This window comes from Apis florea, unplaced genomic scaffold (assembly GCF_048593485.1).
Source record: "Apis florea isolate Af1SG1 unplaced genomic scaffold, ASM4859348v1 contig_3793_pilon, whole genome shotgun sequence".
NCBI classification, from domain to species: domain Eukaryota; kingdom Metazoa; phylum Arthropoda; class Insecta; order Hymenoptera; family Apidae; genus Apis; species Apis florea.
The window spans coordinates 1,743,796-1,767,610 of record NW_028256856.1 but is presented as its reverse complement, the minus strand read 5'-3'; the positions used below and the strand labels follow the sequence as shown (position 1 = coordinate 1,767,610).

The 23,815-nt window shown below is 37.1% G+C and overlaps 1 protein-coding gene across 1 annotated transcript in view; it reads right to left on the bottom strand.

Annotated features, from left to right (window-relative positions):
• The window catches only part of LOC100871786 (uncharacterized), a 28,062-nt gene extending 7,937 nt beyond the window's left edge, over positions 1-20,125 (bottom strand). Inside the window, exons 1-6 of the mRNA XM_086915782.1 lie at positions 19,887-20,125; positions 18,660-19,334; positions 16,191-16,294; positions 14,068-14,244; positions 13,480-13,662; positions 12,774-12,956 (exon numbers count right to left, since the gene is read on the bottom strand). Of these exons, the coding sequence (XP_086771908.1) occupies positions 12,774-12,956; positions 13,480-13,662; positions 14,068-14,244; positions 16,191-16,294; positions 18,660-19,078 (1,066 nt within the window). The 5' untranslated portion in view covers positions 19,079-19,334; positions 19,887-20,125. The remainder of the gene's footprint in view (positions 1-12,773; positions 12,957-13,479; positions 13,663-14,067; positions 14,245-16,190; positions 16,295-18,659; positions 19,335-19,886) is intronic.
• Between the last annotated feature and the right edge of the window lie 3,690 nt (positions 20,126-23,815).

Here is a 23,815-nt window from a genome sequence, read left to right as displayed (position 1 = left end):
TCTAATTTTGAAATTGACTTTCAATAAACTGCTTGATAGAAAACTTGGCAGAGTTCAGTTATAGGAGTTCAATTATAAACTGATAACTCCAAATTTATATCAAGAGGGTATAAAAAAAGGCAACGATGACAAAACGTCAGAGTTCAGATCTTGTGATTGCAAAATGTTAACGTATATCGAAAACCAGTCGAAAATTTTACTTTATCTCGATCGATTTAACATTTTCATTATATTTTTTTATTCACTTTTTACAAATTTACTTGCGAACATCTTACTTGAGAACACTTTTTCCACGCTTTTTATAATCTCGCATCACTCTCTATGGATCGTTCTCATCGATTTCAACATTTGAACTTCCTCATCGTGAAAATCTCATCGACATTATTACCCGGTAATATGTATCCTCCAATCTGCATATCAATCGCGTATGTTAAATGGAGAAAATCGAGCGATAGCCTGATCAAGTTTCGTCACATTGTCTCATTGGCCTCTGTGTCAGTTGCATCGATGCAATTCGATCGCTGATAGAAAAAAGGAAAAGAACGATCTCGATTACGTGAAAATCGAACGATCCGTTATCTTCGTTCAATATGGGAAGTTTTTGATGTAGCGTGGCTGATCTGCCACGGGTCACTGAATATCGGCATTTCGTTCCGCGGTAATCGCTTTATTTTTCCCGATCAAACCACGCTCCGTTCACGTTTCTCGAACGGTGTTTAGAGAAAGAATAGTTGATGCGAAATTTTCCATGTTAACATGACAATGTATGAATTTCGTTCGAAGATGGCCATCGAGAGAAAGATATGAATTTATTTCCGCTTCATATCTGTAGGCTTATAATTTCAAGAGTTGGAACGATGAAAGCCAACCGTGAATGAGATCTCCACGGTATGAAGATTGATAGTATAATGGCGTATGAGAGGGAATACAGGATAAGAAAAATTGGATAAATTGGTGAAATTGGATGTATTTCCACGAACGACCCGTGTTCCCATGTTGGAATTAATTTATTAATTTATATAATGACGTAGTTCTTTAAAAAAAAAAGTGTCGTCATCGAGGTATTAATGAAAATTTTTCTGATACTTTGAAAAATCTGATATTATTTTAATCCTTTCGAAGCAAGATAAGATAAAATAATTTTTGCTTGGTTACATTTATCTTTGATTATTTATTATATATGTATATATATCTATATTTATTTAATTATTTTTAATATTTTATTTTTAATCAATATTAGAATCATTGATATATTTTAAAAATAAATATCGGAAAAGAGGTAAAATATTTCGATGTGCGATTAATAGAAAAAAATATATACGAGATGTTTTGAAACGATTATACCTGTTCAATCAGCAGATATATTTAATAAAAACGTCGCTATCAATCGAAAAATAAACCGATTAAAAGATATTCCCACTGTCGTACGGAGGTTTTGATTCGTCGATCAGGTTCCACGAGACACTTGAACAGACTGAAACGGGTGTGTTTCATGTACACCAATGAAGGGTCTCTTTAGTGATCGTTCAATCATCCACAATTGTCGTTAACCCTCTAACTTAGTTAATCCTTGAGAGTGGCCGACTGGTCGTGATGCCACTTACAGCCGAATGTTTCCTCGAGTGTGACGCAGAATCGTGACAGAGAACAGTGGCGAATTCCCTTTATGGAGAAACTTCAAGGATCGATTAAGATTAAACACAAGGATAAAAATAGAACAAAACTCGAGAGACTGTACAAAATGGAGAATTTTAATATAAAATTTAAATTAGAATTTTAATCCGTGAATTATTGGCCAAATAAATTAAATAAGAATACTTTCTTTTTTGAAAGTATTATCAACTTTCCTGGAATCGTGTGAAACTTTGCAGCGAACAGACAGTGTTCACAACGTGGAAAGGATATACTTTTCTTTTCGCGTTTGTTTGACATTTATCTTTTCAAAGTATATAAAAAAAAAAAAAAACTTTTCTGAAACTTATTTATTACTTCTGAAACAGTATAAAAAATAAACAAAACTTTAATAAATTGTTCATCAAAGAATGAACAGAATGTAAAATTAATTTTTTAATAAAAGTTGGAACAAAGAGTGGAAACAATTGATAAGAAAGTTTGCATGGAAAGTTCAAATGATGATGATTAAAATCTTTCAAACTTACAATTATTATGCGCCCTCGATCGCAAGTCGAAATTATAATAAGTCAAAATGAGAATTCATTTCAGATTCCGAATAAAATCCATCGTAAAGTTTATTACTTTTGTCCCCAACTTATTTATACTTCTCTATTGCTTTGCTTTTCCTCATCTCAGACTCTTGGTATGCACAAATGTGTATTTATGGAATCGAGCTTTGCGAAACTTTGAGAGCTTGCAAAGTGTCATTCTTATTTGCTTTTACAACGAAGAATATAAACTTGACTCTAAATGTAGTCCTTAATGTATCTCTCGAAGCACAACAATAGTACTTTCTAACTCCGGAAAGAATTAATTGTTCGTGTTCTTATGAATATATCCTATTCGTAAAATAACTTCCTATGATTCTCGTGAATACACGTGCGTGCATTGTCTGGATTATTAAACCGTTTTATTTTCCCGCCAGAGAGAAAAGAATTCTTTTAATAACAAATCTTATAATCAGACAAGTTAATAATTCTTTTATCCTTTTATGGAAATATTTCTCAAGTGAAATCAGATCTTTTGAGGTTTGTATTAAATCCCAGAGTTGAGAATCGTTCCATCTATTGCGTCTATTCAAAGTCATAGAATTATAGCTTCTTACAACGTGAAAAAACTATATTCGATCCGAGTAACGTCAATTACAATATCTCGATCTCTTGCAAGAATTTCTTCGGGCTGTCTATATCTCCATCCCTTCAACGAATCGATCGTCACTGATAAACGACGCAAAACGAGATTAATCATCGCGATAAGGTGAGGACGATTCATTATTTCAATCGAAGAATAAACGAAATTATCGATAGCTCTACATTGCATCACATCGTGGAATGCCTAATTTTAGAGTTGGGTACAAAGGCCAGAGTAAAAAGCTGGCCACAGGATACACGAGGTTGTAAATACGTGCACACGTAAATCTAGAGCATTGTATATTGTGCAGGTACGTTGCATCAGTCACGTATGCCACGTATTGCAAGTGAAGGTTAAAGAAGGGTATGGAATATAAGAAAAAAATGACGAAACCGACGTGCGCAACCTGATGGAAATCGTCGATAAAAGACGAGTTCGATGCGTGCGAGTCGATGGAAATCGTGGATAAAAGGCTGGTCGAGAAACAGTGAGGAAAGATTTCTTTCCGCTCGATAGGGGTGATGGGGTGAGTTGGCGATGAGGATTCGATGCAAGTTTGAAATAAAGTCGCGTAGAAGGAGACGCAGAAGTCGTGACAGACGAATGATCTTGAGATACAATTGACCGTTCACGATGATACGTGAAATTATATAACACGAAGATGGAAAAATTTTCCGTCGTGTCGGCTAAATTATTGGAAACGGTCGAAAAGAATTTTTGTATATATTACACTGTGCAACGTCAGCTGAAAATAATTCCTGTAGATAAAGTGTCAACACTGTTTCTAACCGCGATTATTTCTTATCAAATTATTATTCATCATTTAATTATTGTAAGAAAAACTTTAAACATTTTTTTCCTTCCTTTTTTTTTTTTTTTTTTTCTTGAATGAATGGATTCCTTGTTAAAATACGCGCACAACGCAATGGCGTAAAAAAATGTCATGTCGGATTCAAGAACGTGTGTTTTGATCGAATACAAATTGCACGTACACGTGATTCTACATATATGACGGTGTTGACAAGGAATACGATATAAATAATTTGATTAATATGACCGCTATATGGACTCGTCTAACGTGCGAGTATGTCAACTTTGAGGCTTGCCGTTTGACGGTTTAATGAAGCAAAACGAAATGATGCAACGTTTTTGTTACTTAGAAACTGTGAAAAAGAATCATTGTTTTTTTTCACAGATTTTAACTCCTCGCTTAGCCTTCCCAAGCAATGTTATTAAGTTAAACATTTATAATTTATTTTTATCATATCATTGAAAAATATGCAATTTTTAACATACATGAAAACGATTTGAAATTTAAATTAAATAAAGTAAATATTTTTTTCAATTATACTTATTACTAGCCCCTCCTCTGCCAATAAATTATTATCTATTATTATCTATTGATTAATTAATTAATTAATTAAATAAATGGAGATAACCAAATTAACCAGTTACGAACAATTTTCAATCAAGTTCCCAGGCAAATATATTCAAATAGGAATACCGCCATACAAATTATTCATTCTCCAATTAATAATTTCAATACACTAATTAAATTAACTTCTTGAATTATTCCTGTGTCAACACAGTTTCGACTAATATATAAAATTTATGTCAAGCGAAATAGTTTGGTTCTTAAGAAATTTAAAAGTTAAAAATGGGATTATTTTCAACGAATGAGACGAAGATTGACGCTAGAATGAATTTTTTATCGCAGTATCATCAGGATCACTTACTTATAAGATTCCTGAAGGTGTCTGCGAATATTCGTATCATGGTGAAACAATCGGCAAGTAGATCCTCGTCGGTACCTTCCTTACATCCGAAACTCGTGTGCGTCCGCGTACTGTCAGCTGCTACACACCACCATAACGCGTTCCTGCACGACAGTTCGATTTAAACAGACTGTTTCTCCTGGCTCCTCGAACTATACTACTATAGCATCAGTGGGCCCGCGTTCAAACCACTCTGGCATGGAGTCTCTCCCCAAAGCTTCTCCTCTCCGCTATCTCTGTCTCTCCTCTACCGATCCCTTTCTCTCTCCTCCTCCCTTTTTCTCCCTTTTTCACCTATTTTTCTCCTTAAATCTATCTTATCCTTTCGTCTCGAGTCTATTAGTCTTATTAAAGAACACAATGACGAAAAACGCTACATCTTTCATCGAGTTATTATCACCGTCTCGATTTTTTCGTCTAAAAATGACACGAATTTCTAAGAAATTCGTTCCCTCTTCTATCTTCCTTCTTTATCCTTTTCTTTCTTTTGTCGCAAGTTTTTTGGAGAACGACAAAATAGAAAAGTATATTAAATCTATCTTTCGTCGAATTATTTCGTCGTTTCTTTTCTTTTTTTTTTTTCTAACGATCTTTCCTCCTTACATTTCTTCCGTTTTTTTCACTTATCATAAATCTGTCACTATTGAAATTATAAACTGCATTGTCTGTCTTTCAACGAATTACTTCACCGTCTCTCCTATTTCCTTTTTCCAATCGAAATCGCGAATTTTTCAAGAAATTTGCTCGAAAGATTCGTTTCTACTTCTCTCAATCACAGGTGTCATTAATTCGATCGAATAAGCAGAAAATTTACAGGCAAGTTGATATCGAAGATCGATTCGTTACTCGGTTAGTCGCTCGGGGGTTTCATTCCGTTCGAATAACAAAACCGGAAATCGGTGAACCGAGTTAAATACACCGAGACACAAGTTTCACACCGAGCTGCATAATTCGAAATCTGACTGTTATCTAATAACAATAATATTTATAACACTCTCATTTCTATTCATAATCGACAACACCAATTACGATCCTCGTCTCGATTTTTGCGAGAATTAAAAAAAAAAAAAAAGAAAGAAAAACGAGGAATCGTTTCTCACTCGCAATGTTTTTTAGCGAAGGTCAAGTTAATAACGTCACGATCGTGAAAGAAAGGCGCGATCTTTCCTCATCATAGTCGATAAGCAACTCGTAGGAGACTCACGGAGCAGAAGGGACAAACTGAGTAAGATCTCCGCTATCCCATCGGTTTTATCATCGACGAGAAACGCGTGGCGTGATGGGCGACGACGCCTTGATTCGTTCAAGACCACGATACTCTTTGACCCGGAGTCGTAAACAAAAAAAAAAAAAAAAGAAAAATGAAATACACACATATTGGAAAAAGAAAAACGCGAAGAAAAGAAATTTTGCCGATTATCTCTTATCGCTCGTGCTGCCAGTGCATCTCGGTGCATCCCCTCTACCTGACGATGGCACGTCTACTTTCCATCTTGGAGCCGTTTTTTACGCGCGAGATAACGATAAGTTTTTTCTTTAATTTTTGAGAATTATTTAATTTTTGAGCTTTTTATAATGTTAAAGATTTTTTCTTTATTTATATTTTCGCAAAGTTTTGAATAGTTATGCGATAAAATATTTTATCCGTCTTGAAGAAAGTTATTTCTAAAATTTTTCGAGATATAATATTTTTATTAAAGAGATCGTATCGTATAAATTGAAAAAAAATACGTATAAATTGATATACCGTGACTGTCGAAAACATTGTAAAGCAATCGTGCAGGGCATTGAAAATGATGAACACGACGTTGAGTTAACGACGCCACATGGACTATCCTTATCCCCTCTTTCGTAGAACCCCTATATTCGTCGTTCTTTGTATACGCCATACCGTTTCAAGGTATTACGACTCTTTCTAAAGCAACAGTGCTCCAATAAATTTTCTTCAAAATATCGAGCCCATTCCTCTACAAATTTATTTCGTTATTGAAGAATGAAAAAACTGAAAAACAGTTTTTCTCGAAACAAGAATGTTCCTATCTGAATATTAAAAAATGATTAAAAAAAAAAAAAAAGAAAAGAAAAGAAAATTATTTTTATCGTAATTTAAAGAGAAAATTAAATATTGATTTTAGGAAAAAAAAAACAAACTCTCGTAAAATATTTATAACAAATTTTTCATGAACTGTTTTTCAACAAACATGTGTTCAGCGCGATTAAAAGTGTCCTTGTTCTACGATAAGTACGTTATGTTACGTCAATTGGCTTTGGACTCGTCTCTTCAGGGAATTTGAAGGAAGAGAAAGATCGTGGGCATAGAGAGAATGAGAGAGAGAGAGAGAGAGAGAGCAGAGAAGAGAAGAGAGGCAAAAAAGAAAAGGACAACCGTATACAACGGTGCACGTTTTCATTCGATTCCGTTGCACGTACCCTCTCCTCTCTATTCCGTGTAATACACGGTCTTTTTACTATACTATTGCCCACCATGCAGTCTGTTTCTTTTTTTCCTCGTAACCTCGTAAACGTACATATACATATAGTACATAATATACACGAGCAAAATGCATTCTGTTGCATTGTAAGAAAATTTTCAATACCTGTTCAACGTTTGTGCGTCGCTTTTTTTTTTTTTTTTTTTGATAAATCGTCTGATTACAGTTGTCCTATTTTACTGATTTCTCTTTATCTCTCTTGGCCACGTGTTCTTCCGTATATATTCAAATTGATTCAAATTGAACTTCTTCGGACTTCGAGCGGTTAATTCGTATCGAACGAAATATATATCCAATGGTTTTTCCAAAACTGAAAGCATGGAACGATATTACGAAGTTCTTTATCGGACACGCCTTTTCTCTTCTATTTGAACTATTTTCATACGACACGTGAGGGCTGATTTTCTATTGAACTTTGACCTTTGCTTAATTTATTCTCAGACTCTTTGGCTCAATGATCATTCTCAAAAATATGCTCTTAAAAATATCTTTCCACGAATATTCTATTACTAGATTAATTATGTTGTAACCTTTTTTGACATCAGACTTATCTCTAATTAAATCAAATTATTCAACAATTCATTACCCTTTGGGAATTTGTTTTTGTTTATTCAATTTCTTTTCTTTTCTCTACTTCTTCTTCTTCTTCTTCTTCTTCTTTTTTATTTCTATACGTATCTAGTATTACATAAACGTGTAGATAAACCAATCTAAAACAATATGTGCAATTTCTCGTCTCGATGATCTATCATCGATCAAAGGAAAAAAAGTATTTCCAATATCGATCGAAATATCGATCGATCCAAAATCGCTCAACTTTCCCCACCAATTCGAGAGAGATCGTTAACGAACTCGGTAAGGAACGATGAATAGGGGATCAAGCCAGATCAAATTCGTGTCGTTGTTATACTTTTCTCGGTCAAGACAGGCTGTCCAACTCCATCCAAGTAAAGTCAGTCGGAGCTAGGCCAAGCAGATCGTGCAGGACAGCGATTCGTTTTCTCGAACGGTTCTCTTTCCTTCCTTCTGCTCTGAATCTGAATGCTCTCTTTCACCGACAAAAGACAGAGAACGAAGATCACGTCCTTGTTTTTATAGCATCAAGCCCTCGAGGCAAATTTTCTCCTTCTGACTCCTTCTGTTGATTATCCGAGATGAATCGAATAAACGAAACCAAAGCCAGGCCTTCGAGCTACGAAACGGAGTGAAACACACACCGTGGACCTTTGGACCCAGTCTCTCGTCCTTATTCCATCGACCTCTCTTCGTGTCCCGTGCAAAGAGAATTCGTCGTCGAGAAACGCGACGAGTAAAATTCCGGACTGGCCTCCCTCGTAATCGTACGTCCAGAACGTTTGTTTCTCTTCTCCTCACGATATCGCGCGTGCGTCGTTGAGCGTAATCGCGAGGCGTGCGTACGTAAACGTGAAAGTCGGTGGCACGAGCTCTCCATTGATAAAAAGCCAAGAGACGATAAGACGGCAAGAGTCGCGTGGTCCCACTATCAGAAACTCCGACGACGACTGGACACAAACCTTCTCTACCTCGTACATCAACGCTCGTGGTTGACGGGGAGGGCAAGGAGCGACAGAGACGGAGAGAAGCGGCGGTGGTGGGGGAATAAACAGGGGCGATCACTCCCCACCACCAATATATATATATATATATATCGCTCTACGTCCAACTCCCACGCAAATTCTCTCCAGGATGAAAACAAGCTATCCTCTTTGGATTCGATCAACGTTTCTGTCACGATTATTGCTTGGCGTTTCCTCGATATTGCTTTCTTTTTTTTTTTTTCCGTATTCTACATAATTTGTTTTGAACGATTGATTTTTTTTATCAATTTCGTATTGGAGATTCGTTCTTTTACGGATTTTGTATTAATCGTTCGTGCATATATACGTATAATTTTACATATATGTTTAATGTAATCGGTATATATTAAATTTCATTTTTCAGGCTAAATAGGATGTAAATAAGATCTCATTTGTAATTTGTAATTGTGTTGCGAAGCATTATTAAAGTATTTGGTTAAACTTTGGAATGATGAATCGTGGAAAATAATTTTATAAACGTAGTTGACGCATCATTAATATTAATTACCTGTTTAACATTCATACTATGCGAAAACAAAATAATAAAGCTGTAATGCATTCATTTAGAATTAATTGGACATTATTTTTTAATATAAATAATAAAATATTTATAACTTCAAAAAAGAATTGAATTTTTTTTCTTATGTGTGATCATTTATTTTTATCTTTTAAATCGTTCGATTTATTTTATTTTATAAAAATAAAGCGGTCATCGTTTATCATAGGATACAAAAGAATTTGTGTATATACGTAGAATCGTCAGGTTTTCAAAAGTTCAATTTTGTCTCAGCTGCTTGTTGAACATGTGCAATCGCAACGTTGTTTTATTTTCTCAACTCTAAAATTATCTCCGCGCGCAAGGAGGTGACGATGGTGGGAGTACGATAGGGGCGATTATCCCCTCCAATCTCTATTTACTCCCACTCCTCGCTTCTCCCCACCACAACGACGAATACGAGCCAGTTACCTCTCCACTTTCGTGTTTCTCCTTCGTGCGATCACACTTCTATTCGAAACTACGTATCTTTTGAATTATGTATTCGTTATAAAATATATGCAAATATAATGCAAGCAACGCATGCTCCTGTAGCTGTTTCGTAGCAAGTTTTGAAAGTTTCCTTCGCGGGAACAAATACAGATGGCGGAAAATGAAAGCGCAACTTGCGCGCGAATAGATCATATAATTCAAATTGATTTTAACAAATTCTCAAAATATACCGATTCTTTTGCAAATTGAAAATTAATTTTCGTATTTTTTCCATTATATTTTTAAATGTGAATATAAATTCTCCTCGTCGAATTGCTCGTTGAATTGAAAATGAAAGGTATTCAACCACGACCCAGGGAGGCAAATTTAAAGACAATGCACCCTTTGTCTGTCCACTAAAAGAAGGTTGCCCAATTCGTGGATTTTCCCTACACAAATTCTTCACGGAACAATGGATGTTTTAGTTTCCAATCCAACAATTCACTCTCGAGGAGATATTTAAAATAACAATCTACCAAACTATTTATCTTCCTCGTTCCTTTTGTCTTATTTATAGAATACCTTATTAATGGCCTTGTTTCGCTAGCTCGAACGTTCCAACAAAAAAAAAAAAAAAAAAAGAAATCAATGCTTCGAACAATCTCGTTGGAAATTCAATCACCGTTACGATGCTGCACAAGCCTTGCCCGGCCTCGTTCTTATTGCCTTTAAATCCCAAGTTCCTCCGGTAAGAAAGGCAATAATCTCGCGAGTCGTTTTCTTACAGTCTCGGTGAAAGCCCTCCGCGAAAACTTTTCGATATTCTCGGGGATGAAGAGAGAACTCTTTCCGGGCCGACGAAGTTATTATCGAGGTGAATGGAGAGACGCACAAAGAATATTGGACAGACACATTCATACCCGATCCTCTTTGTTCGAGAGGTGTGAAAAGCCACGAGAGGATTCGGGCAATTTTTTTCCCTCTCTCTCTCTCTCTCTCTCTCTCTCTCTTTCTCCCTTTTTTAACTACAAAAAAATTTTTTCATTTATCCCGCAGCTGTTCGTTCCATACTCTTTTCATTCAGCGTAGAATTAGCGGTGACTGTATATCGTTATCGGAATCGGTCGATTTTCGAGAGGAAACCGTTGAGTCGATAACGCGTGCGCCAACCACAGGATAACGGGAGATTTTAGAAAGAAAATAAATATCACGAACTGCACATTCGTCAAGCTGATGAGAGAAAATCATACAAAAATTAATATTACATATGCAAAAATTAATATTATATATATTGTATTTCGTTGTAAGTTTTAATGTTCAACGAAAGGATTATTGAAATGTATGTAGATATATTCCATGCATATTTTTTTTTTAAATTTTTTAAAATTTATTGTACGGCAGAAGATTGTTGATCAAATAATTTAAAAATTTGAAAGCGTAACAAATTTTCATCGAGAAAATAAAAGAATATAATTATTCGACGTGTGTGTAATTTTACTTTGAAATTTATCGCAATTTCAACAGGACGTTACAATCGAAGAACTTCAGATTAAAACGAACTTGAGGATTTGAAAGTGTAGACAATTTTTATTACAAAATTGCTGTATAATTCGATTTTCAAATTTATCACGAGTTCAACGAGAGAGTAAAGTTGAAGAGTTCACTTCAGATTAAGGCAAAGTCTTCTCAACACGACCGCACGAGGGTAATTAATAATCCGCTGAATGTATCGTATTTTAAAGAGCCGATCCCCCAGCCAGAAGCGCGAAGAAAACTTCCGGGTGCCGTTAATTAATTCGCAATTCCACTCGGGTACGAAAGTTCAAGCTGGAATACCACTCTACGCGCGTTGGTTATATTCTCAAGATCGTGCATTACTCGTAGTCAAGAAATGAAAATAAAAAGAGGAGAATGGAAAACAAAGGAACGTTGATTTATCGCGAAGAATCCGCTTCATCGGTGAGGTTGTTCTACAACGCTCCTATATGAATTCGCGACTCGTCGCGTTAAATTATTCTTATAAATATCCACGTGTATAAACGTGGTGCAAATAAAGTGTCGTGAAAAGCAAATAATCCACAGATTCTACTTACAAAAAAATAGATATATCGTAGTAAGTATGAGAAAAAAAAAAAAGAAGAAGAAAAAAGTTACCTGATGTGTTCGAACGATGTTAAAGATGGTTGATGCGCGATTCTTTCTTCTTCGAGGTCGCTTCGCGAATACGAACGTTTTGCGATCGATGAAACCGATTAACTGGAGGCGAATATGTTAAAATGTATACAATTGTGTGGGAAGATACAATAGTTATGCAGTTAGTTAGGTAATAGCACGCACGAGAAATTGATTTTCAAATAATTTTTTCGACCGGGACACGTGGTGTCGAGACGGCTGGCGTCGTTACGTGTGCAACGCTACCGATGTATGGTACCTTCACGAATACTTCTCCGCCCCAAGATTCTTTCCCTCCGTCTTTTTCTTTCATCCTGCCCCGCCACCGACAACCCCTCTTCCTGTGTCCCCGCCGTTCACCGCGATATCCCCCACCACGGATTTCCCCTTTCGAAACGCGATGGACAGCCATGGGAGACCCGTGAGGGACGTAGCTACTAATGTGAGTGCCACCATCCATGTTTTTTTTATAATCTTGCGATCGCTTTAACTCGGTGAAACGGTATTGAATGTATGGAATGCGATTTTGTTTACGACAAAAATTAGATTCGAGTTCGATTAATATTAGAATTATTGATATTTATGTGATGCATATGCATGCGTTGATGAATATGGATTGAAAGTTGAAGTATTATAAATATACGTATCGACATTTTTTTCCTAGGTAAAAATATATTTTGCTGAAAAAGCGCGTTATATTGGTAATTTGTGTAAATACCAAATAATTTTAATATTAATATACGTGAATTTTATATTATTGATTTTATGTATCGTCCAATTCCCTTTGTAAATTGTTAATTTTTCTTAATTAGAAAATAATTTGAATTTTATTTATTCACTACTACTAGAGAATTTTTGCGCGTAACTTGTAAATTGTATGCACGTGTCATATCACGTTAATTTTTTGTGTCAATGATATTGCATACAGGCGAATATTCGTTGATAAAAAGGGAATCGCGGTTACCTGTGCAACTCGGTATGTTGATGACACTCTCGTTCCACTTGCCATTCTTGCACTCGAGTATCCTTGTCCTTTCTTTACTGTCGGGGAACACGGTACCCAATTTGCAGAGAAAAGTCCTTGAGGTTAGAGTGCCATTCAATACGTAACTTCCGTTGGGCACCGAGACATCCGGACAGTCCAACGCTGAAACATTAATAATCAGCTATAGAGTTGCTGTTCATTTGCATACAGTTCTTATTCACCACGTCAAATTATAATTACGTTGTACATCAACGAATTATCGGTGAATATTGATCAATCTATTTCAATCATATTTACAATTCAATTTCAATTTCGCTTTGCCTTGAAATTATTTATTTAACGGAAATTACGTATATGGAAATTACGAGCTACAAATGTAATGTTTGATTGATTGCCCAAAGATAAAAAATGTAAATACAAGGATCGATAATATTCGATCGTTACGTCGCAATGCAACGTTATAACGATGAGCAGACGTGTCAAAGAAATCAAAGTAGGGAAAAGGTATCGTGTATCGAACACGCTTGTGTTCTAAAAAAAAGTTCGTCAACGTTATTTCTGGATGAAAGATTCATTGCGCAATCGTTTGTTCATATCGAGTTCCATCGATCTCGGAGAGGTTCGATTTCAGGGGAAAAAATAAAAAGAAACGAATCGATCTTCGCTCTCAGGAGGTTAGACCGACCTTGATATTGCAAGAAGAATCCTCGTGCCGTGTACAGCTTCTTCGTGGCGACAAGGTCGAGGGTGATCACGCTCGAGTTCGAAACGACCTTGATGCCAGCCGCGGTACCGCAATTCTCGAACAACGTTCTTCCTTTTTCTCGCACTCTCACGATGTCCACGCAATTGCCATCCGTTTCTGGTCCTGAAATATAATTACAACATTTTTACTTTTTAATCCTTTTATTATATTTATATTTTCCACTTAAATACAATCGCGTTAGATATTTCTATACTCTGTACATATTCTATCCGTCTTTATTTTTTTAAATAGAATATAAATCACGCGAAGTGAACGAGAAAAAAGATTTTATTAAACTGTTAATAAAAGATTAAATTTCGTACACATCGTTACACATAATGTATACAGATTCTACGTTATCGAACTACGCTTAAATATTAATTAAAACGATCAATGAATTCGTTAATTTGAATCGTAAAATACACACGACTCGTGATTTCTTAATCGATTCCATGCAAGATCCACGTAGGTTAATCTCCAAGTGCGGAGGATAGCGAGGAAATAAAGGGGAAACGGATCGATACTTACCCCGGATATTCAGGTCGTGGAACGTGAGGACGATCCTGTGCCCAGGAGCCGACCTGAACGTCCAGCCGCACGTACTCTCGCCGAGGTAGTAAAGCGGATAACCTGGTGAATTTATGAAACCACCCTCGCCTGGGACCACCTTCAGCTCCTCGTTGCAATATTTTCTCACTGCAGCCTCTGAAACAACCCCCGAAAACGTGAATAAATCGAAACTCAAACATCTTGTCGAAGAAGCACGAATAAATACGATATGAACACGCACAATCATAAATTATCTCTTCAACAGTCTTAAGGGGAATGGGACAGAAATTAAATTTCTTCCCTAATGTACGGACGAGAGGAGAAAAGGGAGGGGGAAAAAAAAAGGTATAAATTATCTCTACCAACACACATGAAAAATTCTATTTTCCTCGACACGAATCTACTCAGTTGAATTGCCACCCCCGAGCCATTGACCTCCCTCGAGTATTGTTCGTTCCAGAAACGCGAAAGGACGACACTTTTACCGACATAAGGACGCGGCAATCAACATCTGCATCCGTTTCGGTCCATTTGTCGATTTCGAGTGTGACTGCCGCCACCATTATGCGACGTTTCGCCTGACCGAGGGTGTCCTTGCCCCACTTTCCACAGGAGGGGTGAACCGACCGGAGAATACCTACACCTGGAGGGGGCTGATACCGGTTGTAGGGCGTCGAAGGGGTGGCACGATTCTTCCTATCTTTTCCACGATGAAAAAGATCTTCGCTCTATTCCTCCGTCTCCTTCCTTTTCGTCGTCTCATTCTTTTCGAAGAGTAAAATTCCTCTATTGAACGGCCATTGAAACATACATCGAGAGTGGTGTATATATATATATATATCAAAGTGATGATATGAATTTTTTGCGACAGATTCTCTCGGTTAAGATTTCGTATAATACTAATTTTTTTTAACGTGTGCTCGTTTATTTGCTAAAAATGATTTATATAGAGCAGATGTTATGATGTCGGTGTTATGATAGACACATCGATCACATCGTGACGTAAGTAACACGTTTTCTTGTCTACCAAGATTATTTTACGATGTGTAAAATAATACACAAGTTTATTAATCATTGGTTATATAAAAATCAATTTAAAATTATAATAATTTTTCTATCGGAGAAATATTTTCATCGTATTACGTAAAATTGTCGCATAATATTGATTGCACACAAATCTAAATATGAAATCTAAATAATTTTTCTATCGAAGAGATAGAAAATTATCGTGTTACATAAAAATATTCCATATCGATCGCAGATGGATCGTGTTATATAGAAAGGTGGCTTGATTAAAGAGCCTCTCGAAGACCGTGATTCGCGTAGGGTGCAAGGACGTTCGTTCCCGCATTCAACGAGCCTTTTCGCATCTTTTACGATTTCATAGTTCGCCTGGTTGCATAGAGACGGGGGATTAGCACGTCCTTCGAATATCTGCCTTTTGTCGCATACGATATGTCGTTCATTGCGGCGTTCTTCGAAAGGACTGTCGGTCATTATAAAAGTTTCGTGTGAAACTTTTTGATCCCCAGATATTAAAGAATGGAATTGCTTCGAATCACGAATATTGGGAATGGTTTTTAGAATTTCGAGCGAATCTGAGGGAAAGAAAAATTTATTGAATAACTTGTTACGAATTTTTATCGATCGATTAAAGTTCAAAGTGAAGTTCTCTTGGAAAAAAAGAACAAGTGGATTAAAAGAATTTGGGGAATTTTTATTTAAATTGTGTGAATGACGAAGAAAACACAGATTTTCGTTGAGTATAAAAGATTTTTGTAATATATAAATCTAAGAAAGTATCAGACGTGACATGGCATTCGTTCTCTAGCTTCGATCAAGATTACACCTGGTATTTTGTTTGGATTATCTAGATTGAAGATTATCGATAGAACGTGACTGAAAATCGATCGTTCTATGAAGAAGGAAGGCAACGTGTGTGTGAGAAAAATGAAATCGGAATGCGAGTACTTCCTGTTTCTCGCGTGTTAAATTCTATAGAAAAATTAATAGATCGAAAAAATTTATTTTTAACGTGAGAACATGATTATCTTTTTTCGTATGTTTAGCTAGGTTGATCTAATTTATAAAAAAATATTTACCAGGAATACAGGCGTACTTCAATCGTAATGTGGCTGGATTCCAATAAACGGCACTCGGGTGGTCGGTAGTAAAATTGTAACGACAATGCTTCTGTCCGGAACATCTAAAATATAGAAAGAATTCGAACTTTTAAATTTTATATCGAATATCTTCAAATTCACAAATATTCAATACTCGATTTCATATTTAATCCTCTAATCCTTGCATCTTAAATCTTCTTCAAGATTTTAAAAAATTCCTAAAAAAAAAAAAAAAAATAATTTCTAAATTAACGATTAAAAATAAACACCTGTTTGAAAAATTAAAATATTCAAAATTTCGCTTATGCAAGAAATATTTTCCTTAGAGAAACGTAGAAAACGTTTATCAAGTTTTATCGAGAATCCGTGTCAATTTCGCGATATCAAACGCACACGTATACAAGATAAATTTGCGTATAGCAAACAGCGCAACGCAGATTGTATCGATTTCTCTGCAGCGTCGTCAATTAAATAAGCGAGGCCGGTCATTAGGGGTGTGTACCGGGTGTCGAAAATGCGAGCACCCTAGGACCGGTGACAAAGGAGAAATCGCTATTGTTTTCAGATCGAGATGATTGTTGCGCAGGGATCGAGAATGGCCAGGCCACGTGGAACAATGGGCGTAGGTTTTCACCCCTTTTCACCGGTGGGACCCCCTCTCTCCCTCCCGGCGATTTTATCGCTTCGTTCCCCTCGCCGGAAATAAAAGGGAAATAACGTTTCATGCGCCACCCACGCGCGAGGAATCCCTTTGAATTTTTCGACCTGGCCTTTCGGCTCGCGACTCTTTCATCGTCGCATTTCCGATCTCGAGTTTCGAACGTGTTGACTCGGAATGGATGTGATCTTTGATTCTCGCTTGAAAATTTGCATATACCGGCGCTTCACGGATCTATTTAAAAATATCGAAATTTTTAGAAAAAACACGGTCGAGAATGTTTAATGGATAGTAGTAATGGTAATTTTTTGTTCAGATTTAATGACGCTTGAAGTTTAATGAGTTGGAACTAGTAATTCTCTAGGAACTTCGAATGAATCGAGTAATAGTAGATATAGTAGATTTATTGTTATTATAGCTTCGTTAAAAAGCGTAACGAGACGTGCAAGATATTTTATGCTAATTAATTTGAACGAGAATATTTCATACTTCGCTCAGAATATTTCACGTTCACTGTTGCAAATATACAACTGTATTCTATTTTTCAATATTCTACACAAATAACACTGTTCAAAATAGTAATGACAATAAAAAATATTTTATTGTCAATAATTTTTTTCGTCTTCCATTATTTCATTTTCGATTATTTAATTTAAAAAAAAATACACAATTGTTCCGTTCGCTTCCGAAAAAAAAAAAATAGAAAAATTTCCTTTTTTGCAAGAAGGAAAAAACAAGGTCGAAATCAGTTTCCCTATGACTGAGAGAAAAATTAAATCCTAGAGACGGAGATAGGGTAGGGCGTTCCCTCCGGGTTCGCAAGTTGCAACCCCTTATTTACAAAGTTCATCGAGCTGTGCTCCTCGCGCGCGATGCACTCTCCTGGAAACGATTTCTCCTTCGGCGGGCATCGAACGTCGCTCAAAAGGCAATTAAAACTTCACGTACGCTTTACTGGCGCACATCAAACGGCAATTTTGCGTGTCGAGATTTCGTTCCACCCTTGAAGACACGTTACCAGCATGGGACACATGGTCACAGAGGAGTAAATTTCGCGGAGAGAGGAAGAGAAACGATTACTTGCAAGAACAGAGTAAAAGCGACTCCATGCTTCTACATTTATCTTTGATGATTTTATCCATAGAAATAGACCTCGTCATTCTTGCGTACGAAATCCCCATTTGTTACAGACGACGAGCACGATATTAAAATAGTGATATAGCACTTTGTATTTGTTATTAGATGGGCTGTAATGAAATAGAAGAAGATAAAAATTTAAATAATGAATTTCTTCTATCGATTAGGCGTTTCGTATCGGTGTGAATATAAATTTTATATTTCCAACGTGTCAGGAATGGTTTTCTAATTCTGTGGTCTACGTACCGGTAATGTAATCCAAACCGAATATCTTTTACTCTCTCCTTTCCTTGCGGATGCCTAGTGGGTGACTCGTATTACCAGAGACGGTGTGTATATTGTGTATTCGAAATGATATGAAAAGCGAAAGCAGTATCCTGCGAGTTCACAAAAATTCGAAAAACTGATCTTGATCTACAATCAATATCAAGAAATTACTTTCACGAATTTATTCTGTGTCTCGCAAGAATGATACGAATAAAATAAAAATGATCTACGTACAAAAGAAAGACACCCAGAATCGAGCCCATCAAGTTTAATAATTCGATTTTTAAATAGTTAAAATAGCGATCATAAATTTTCTCATCTAGATTCGAAATTTTTCAAAAAATGGTGTACTCGTCAGTTCGATTTTCGAACGTCCAACAACATACCTCTTATTCAACGACTGTCTAATATCCACCAGTCCAAATCGTTCCTCGTCAGCATCGTCGATATAATTCCCCTTCAGTCCTTTCTTCTTGTGGAAACCGCTACCTCGACTCTTGTACATCTTCTTCTCCAACAACTTGTGCAAATCGTATCCGCAAATATGCGTCAGATTCGACAGGTACTCCGCTTCCAGGACGAAGATGAACGCCTTCAACGATCTGCAAGTCAGTCGGACAACACCGTGCGAACAATGGTCCTCCTGGATGATCTCCATGTAGCCACCCGGCAGCCTGACGCCTTTCAGAATCTTGGCGAACGGCGACTGGGTGCTCGAGTGCACTGTTCTCAACGTCGACGAGCATCTCGCTACCGCCATCAGCAACAACAGAAGACTCGTCAGGGTCGTTGCTCCTGGCGCCATGATCGTTGATCATCACAGAGGTCGAAGTAGCCCTCCTCTCGAGATATTCTTAAAATTAACCTCCTCGAGCAGGCGAAGGAGTCAAGTGCGCCGATAACGCGGGCCAATTTCCCTCCGTTTCTTGCTTCCCCCTTCCGATGTGACCAGCCACCGGCTCTTTCGGCTTCTCGGTACCAGTACGAGGTTAGGACCACTCGAGGACCACTTTGGTACGAACGACCACGATCCTCGTTTCTCTTCTCTTTCCGTCGGCCCTCTGAGAAACGTGGAACAAAGCGTGAAGGGTGTGGGGACGCGCTTTTGGGGAATAAAGTAGGATTCCGTTGGAGCAGGGCTTTGCAGAGCTTTCCATCTAAGTGATAAACCGTTTGCGCGGTAAGAACGAACGTGTGCTTCAACGTGGGTGTTGTTCAATTTGGCAAATTGCATTGAGTCCTCAACAAAATTATTCGAGAAAAAGTTTCTGAAAGTGTACGTTAATTGTAAAACGATATCGTAATTAATGGTATGGTGAAATCGAAACACGATAATTTTAACTCTCTGACGAAATTCTAAAATACTGAAACGAAAAATAAACACTTCACGTTATAAGCTATCGAGACTAGTAAACGCAACGTGATGATTAAAAGCAGAAATACGAAGTGTCTGTAACGTTTAGTGTAAAAAAAAAAAAAAAATAAATAAATAATCTCAAGAAGAATTTGCTAATCGGTTTCAAGTCAGTTTGCATCCATGGTTTATCGATCGTTCTCCACAATTGTCACGATTCTTATCAGAAAAATACAATTGATTTACAAAGTGGACTTACTAGAAATGTCGATAGGCTCTCTCATTCATCCAGGTCGATAAATTTTCAAAGGATTCTCGCGAGAATGCGGCCAGCAACTGGGATAAGCCTGGCAAGACTGAAGAGGTAGAATTATTTGCCGATGAAAATCGTGGCTCTCTTTATTTTCGCTCACCGCCTCCTGGCATCTTCAGGTTTGTTGCCACACCAAGAAACCCTGATGCGCGATTAATCGGCCACGGCCAAGTCTCCAGCCTTCCAGACGATGCTCTGGATGCTCGTTGACCAAGGACGCGCGGATTAGAATAATATTGGGAACGCGAGTTCGATCGTCACGAGTTTTTGCACATTGACATTGGCCGATTTTTAACACCGTGTTTCGTTTTTCTTTTTTTTCTTTTTTCTTCGTTTAATTTTAAAACGAAACCTATTTGTTTACCCCTTAATTTTAGAACACACGATTCTAACGTGTTTGTTCGGGATAGAATTATCGTAGAGTTTGATTATTGAAAATGACACACTTTGCGTGCGATTAAGTATCAAAATTTCGAAAATCGTTATATTTATGTTGCAGATTGTGAAGTGAATGTTCCGCCTCTGTTTTATTTCAAGATACACCGATAAAGTCGATTCGCGTCTGGTGCGATCGAACGATGCCCGACTATTTTTGAATTAGTACTACTCGATCTCTATTCAAAACATTACTCTTTAAATCTTCTTCGAAGTGTAAACTCTCACGATAGTATCTTTGGAATTCCTGGAATTTTTAGTTCCACTGAATTACCAGTCTCTCAGAAATCGATATTGCTTACGATATAATAAACTTTCGAAGATTTTTCCATCTTTACAAAAATATACTACGTTGTATATACATTTCTTTCTTCTTAAGAAAATATATATAAATTATTTCTATCATTCTCGAAAAATATAATATCCATTTCCATCAATTTTCAAAATCGACTTTCGAAATAGCTTCAAATATTTTTTTTTCTTTTTTTTCGATTTCTCAAACGATTCTTTCAAAGGCACCGATCGATCGATCGATCGATAATGGACATCGATCTCTTCTCTTCTCTTCATCAACCACTATCGACCAACATTCGTCCCTGTTTTTCCGCGATCACGAGCAATTTTTTCATCTTAAACAAACCCATTCTGCGCTCACCTGTTCCCCGCACTTTTACTCTCAACTTCGATCGATCACATCACTTCCGACATCATTGAATGAACCTTTCCTCCGTCTCGATCATTTCGAGGCTCGAGTTCCTTCGAAGCACGTAAATCCACGGGAAACAACACTCTCCAACTTCGTATTCGAGGTGAAATAAAAGTCTCCAAAGCTGTCGGCACGCTTCGCGATAAATCAACGCGAAAAGCCGAGGGGGCCATTCATCAAAATCCCGCTCTTCTGTTATCTCTGTTTTGCAGTCCGCATGATAATACCGCGCAGAAAGAAATTTCAGATGAAAGAAAAAATAAAAATACTTCTACGCGATCTGAAAATTCTCGTGAAAATTCACGCACACTTTTTTCACTTCTTTCTTGCGCGCCAAGATCGAACTCATCGATCGAAGAAGAGATAAAAAAAAAAACAACGTAAAAACCTTTTAAACTTCCACGCGTTTAATTTTTTTCTTTTTTCTTTTTATCGACAAGAGAAAAATCCAAGCGTAATTTCGCGTATAAATCACTCGAACGTAAACACTCGAAATTGCTCACTCGAAGACGAAATAAGAAGAGATGCAAATTAATCGCGTTTGTCTATAAAAAAAAAATCTTCTCGAACGATCGAACGTGTTTCCTCGCCTTTCCATTCGATCGTTGGATCGTAAAAAAAAAAAAAAAAAAAAAAAAGTAGAAGAACGACGCGCGAATAAAAGAAGCGCGCCGTTTGGCTTCGTGCCCGACACTGAAGAAACGCACACGCACCGAGGTGACCCGCTCTTGTCGAGCATTCGTCGCCGTGTGCCACGAGGCAGCGTGTGCTGTCAGTCCGTTCTCTAACATTGACAGCCTAAACTGCGAATCCTGTGAGCCATTGGCGTCCACGCTACCCCCGGAAGCCGGCTTTGCCCCCCCCTCGTCATCGTGCCTACTAGCTGTTAGTGCTGGGTTGAAAATGATCGTTTAAAGGTGGAGAGCTTAATGGGAATTTAGAATGTTTCGCTTAAGTGGTTTAACGTTGCCAGAGAGCGAACTTGGTGGATACGAATGGGCTTCTTTTGGGTAGAAAAGAAGCTTTCATAATTTGATGAGTAATGCAATATAGAACGATCGTTCGATCATCGATGACGATGATTGAAATTAATGGATGTTGCACGAAGACAGATTTGACGATGATGGTGCATTTCTTGGAATTTTTACTTGTAGGCTAGAGAGATAGGAATTGTACTTTTATTACTTATACACGAGATATGTAGAGCGTAACGTTGAATAGATGATATCTTGTTCATAGATTATATTAAGAGATTCGTTCGTTAAATTCTTGAGATTTAAACAATTTTGGAAAGATATTTCGAATTTTTATCCAATAAAATTTTCAATCGTTGAAACGACAATAAAGAGTTAAGGGAAAGTGTAGTTAATAACAATAATATAACGACGAATAACAAGAAAACGCGCAGCACTCTAAAATTAATAATGCAAAACTTCGAATTCTACCACCAGTTCATAGCCACCCTTTCAATCCTACTCCTCCACCGCCCAGGGATCTCCAACTTACACGGGCCAATATACGGGCCCCTCGACTATTCCTTAAAAATCTATCCCTTCTACAAATACTTCGAATAAATTAAACACAAAGGTGAACGAAGTAAGCTCTCCGCTTCATCATCGACGAGTTTGCCCCGTTTTAATTGCCTGATCAGGGTAGAACTCGAATCAATTTCGAAGTTCTAGGCGAAACAACAAGTCGGTTGGAGATCCCTGATCCATACTTCCACCCCGCAACAGCACGTGCACGTTTTTCGTCCTTGCGAGGGCTGTTCCATCCCTCGCTCTCCCTTCTCTAAAATCCTCCCCTTTAATCCCCGGGTTGCTTTCTTCCATAGAAGATCGGTTTGTGATTTCGACAGCTGCTCCTTTCTAATCGAAGCCGCGACAATTCCTTTCGTTACGATTCCTTGTTGGGGTGACCGATCGAAGAATTTTCTTTGTTTTCTTTTTCGAGGGGGCTGGATTAGGCGCTTCTTCTTCCCGCGGGCGAAATTTCTGGGGGATGTAAATTGAATTCTCTCGATTTAATTATTGAATTTATGAGAAGCATTGAGGAGGATGTAGTGGAACGTTTCTTTACGATAACGTATTTATATGTCTTTTTACTAGTATTTGTTTATTTGTGTATCGTTATACGAAACCTTTATTGTTTGTTGGATATACAATAATTGTGTTAGCTGTAAAATTTCTATCTTTTAATATATATTTTATATTTTATTTATTTATTTTTTTTTTTTGTAGTATTCAATTTTAATACCCACATGAAATTACTTTTATCTGATCAATTGTAACGTAACTGTTACGATAATGTAATGTAAATGTATTTCGTAAGTTATGCGGTTGATAGCGAATTATCTTGAGGATAGGAAGTAAAAATGTTTTAAGATTACAGATTATTTTAAAGGGAAAATGTTAACAATTTTTTTTTTAACGAGTTTAGAAGTAATTTGAAAATTACGTTGCAAATATTTCTTTCTTACTTCTGCTGTACATGTGTTCAAAATGGTCACCATTCGAGCAGAATGTATCCAAGGTCAGGCTGGTAACAATATGCCAAGCTTATCCCAAAATCACAATTTCCACATTTTCCCTGTTCCGATTCCCACATTTAATCCCTCGTTTCTATTCTTGAACCATCGAGCAGATCGATCTGTGATCCAGCTGTCGCCATTGTCCTTTAACGCCTCTTGTCCATCAAATCTCAGCCTGACATTTGTCGTAAAATCCTCCGTATG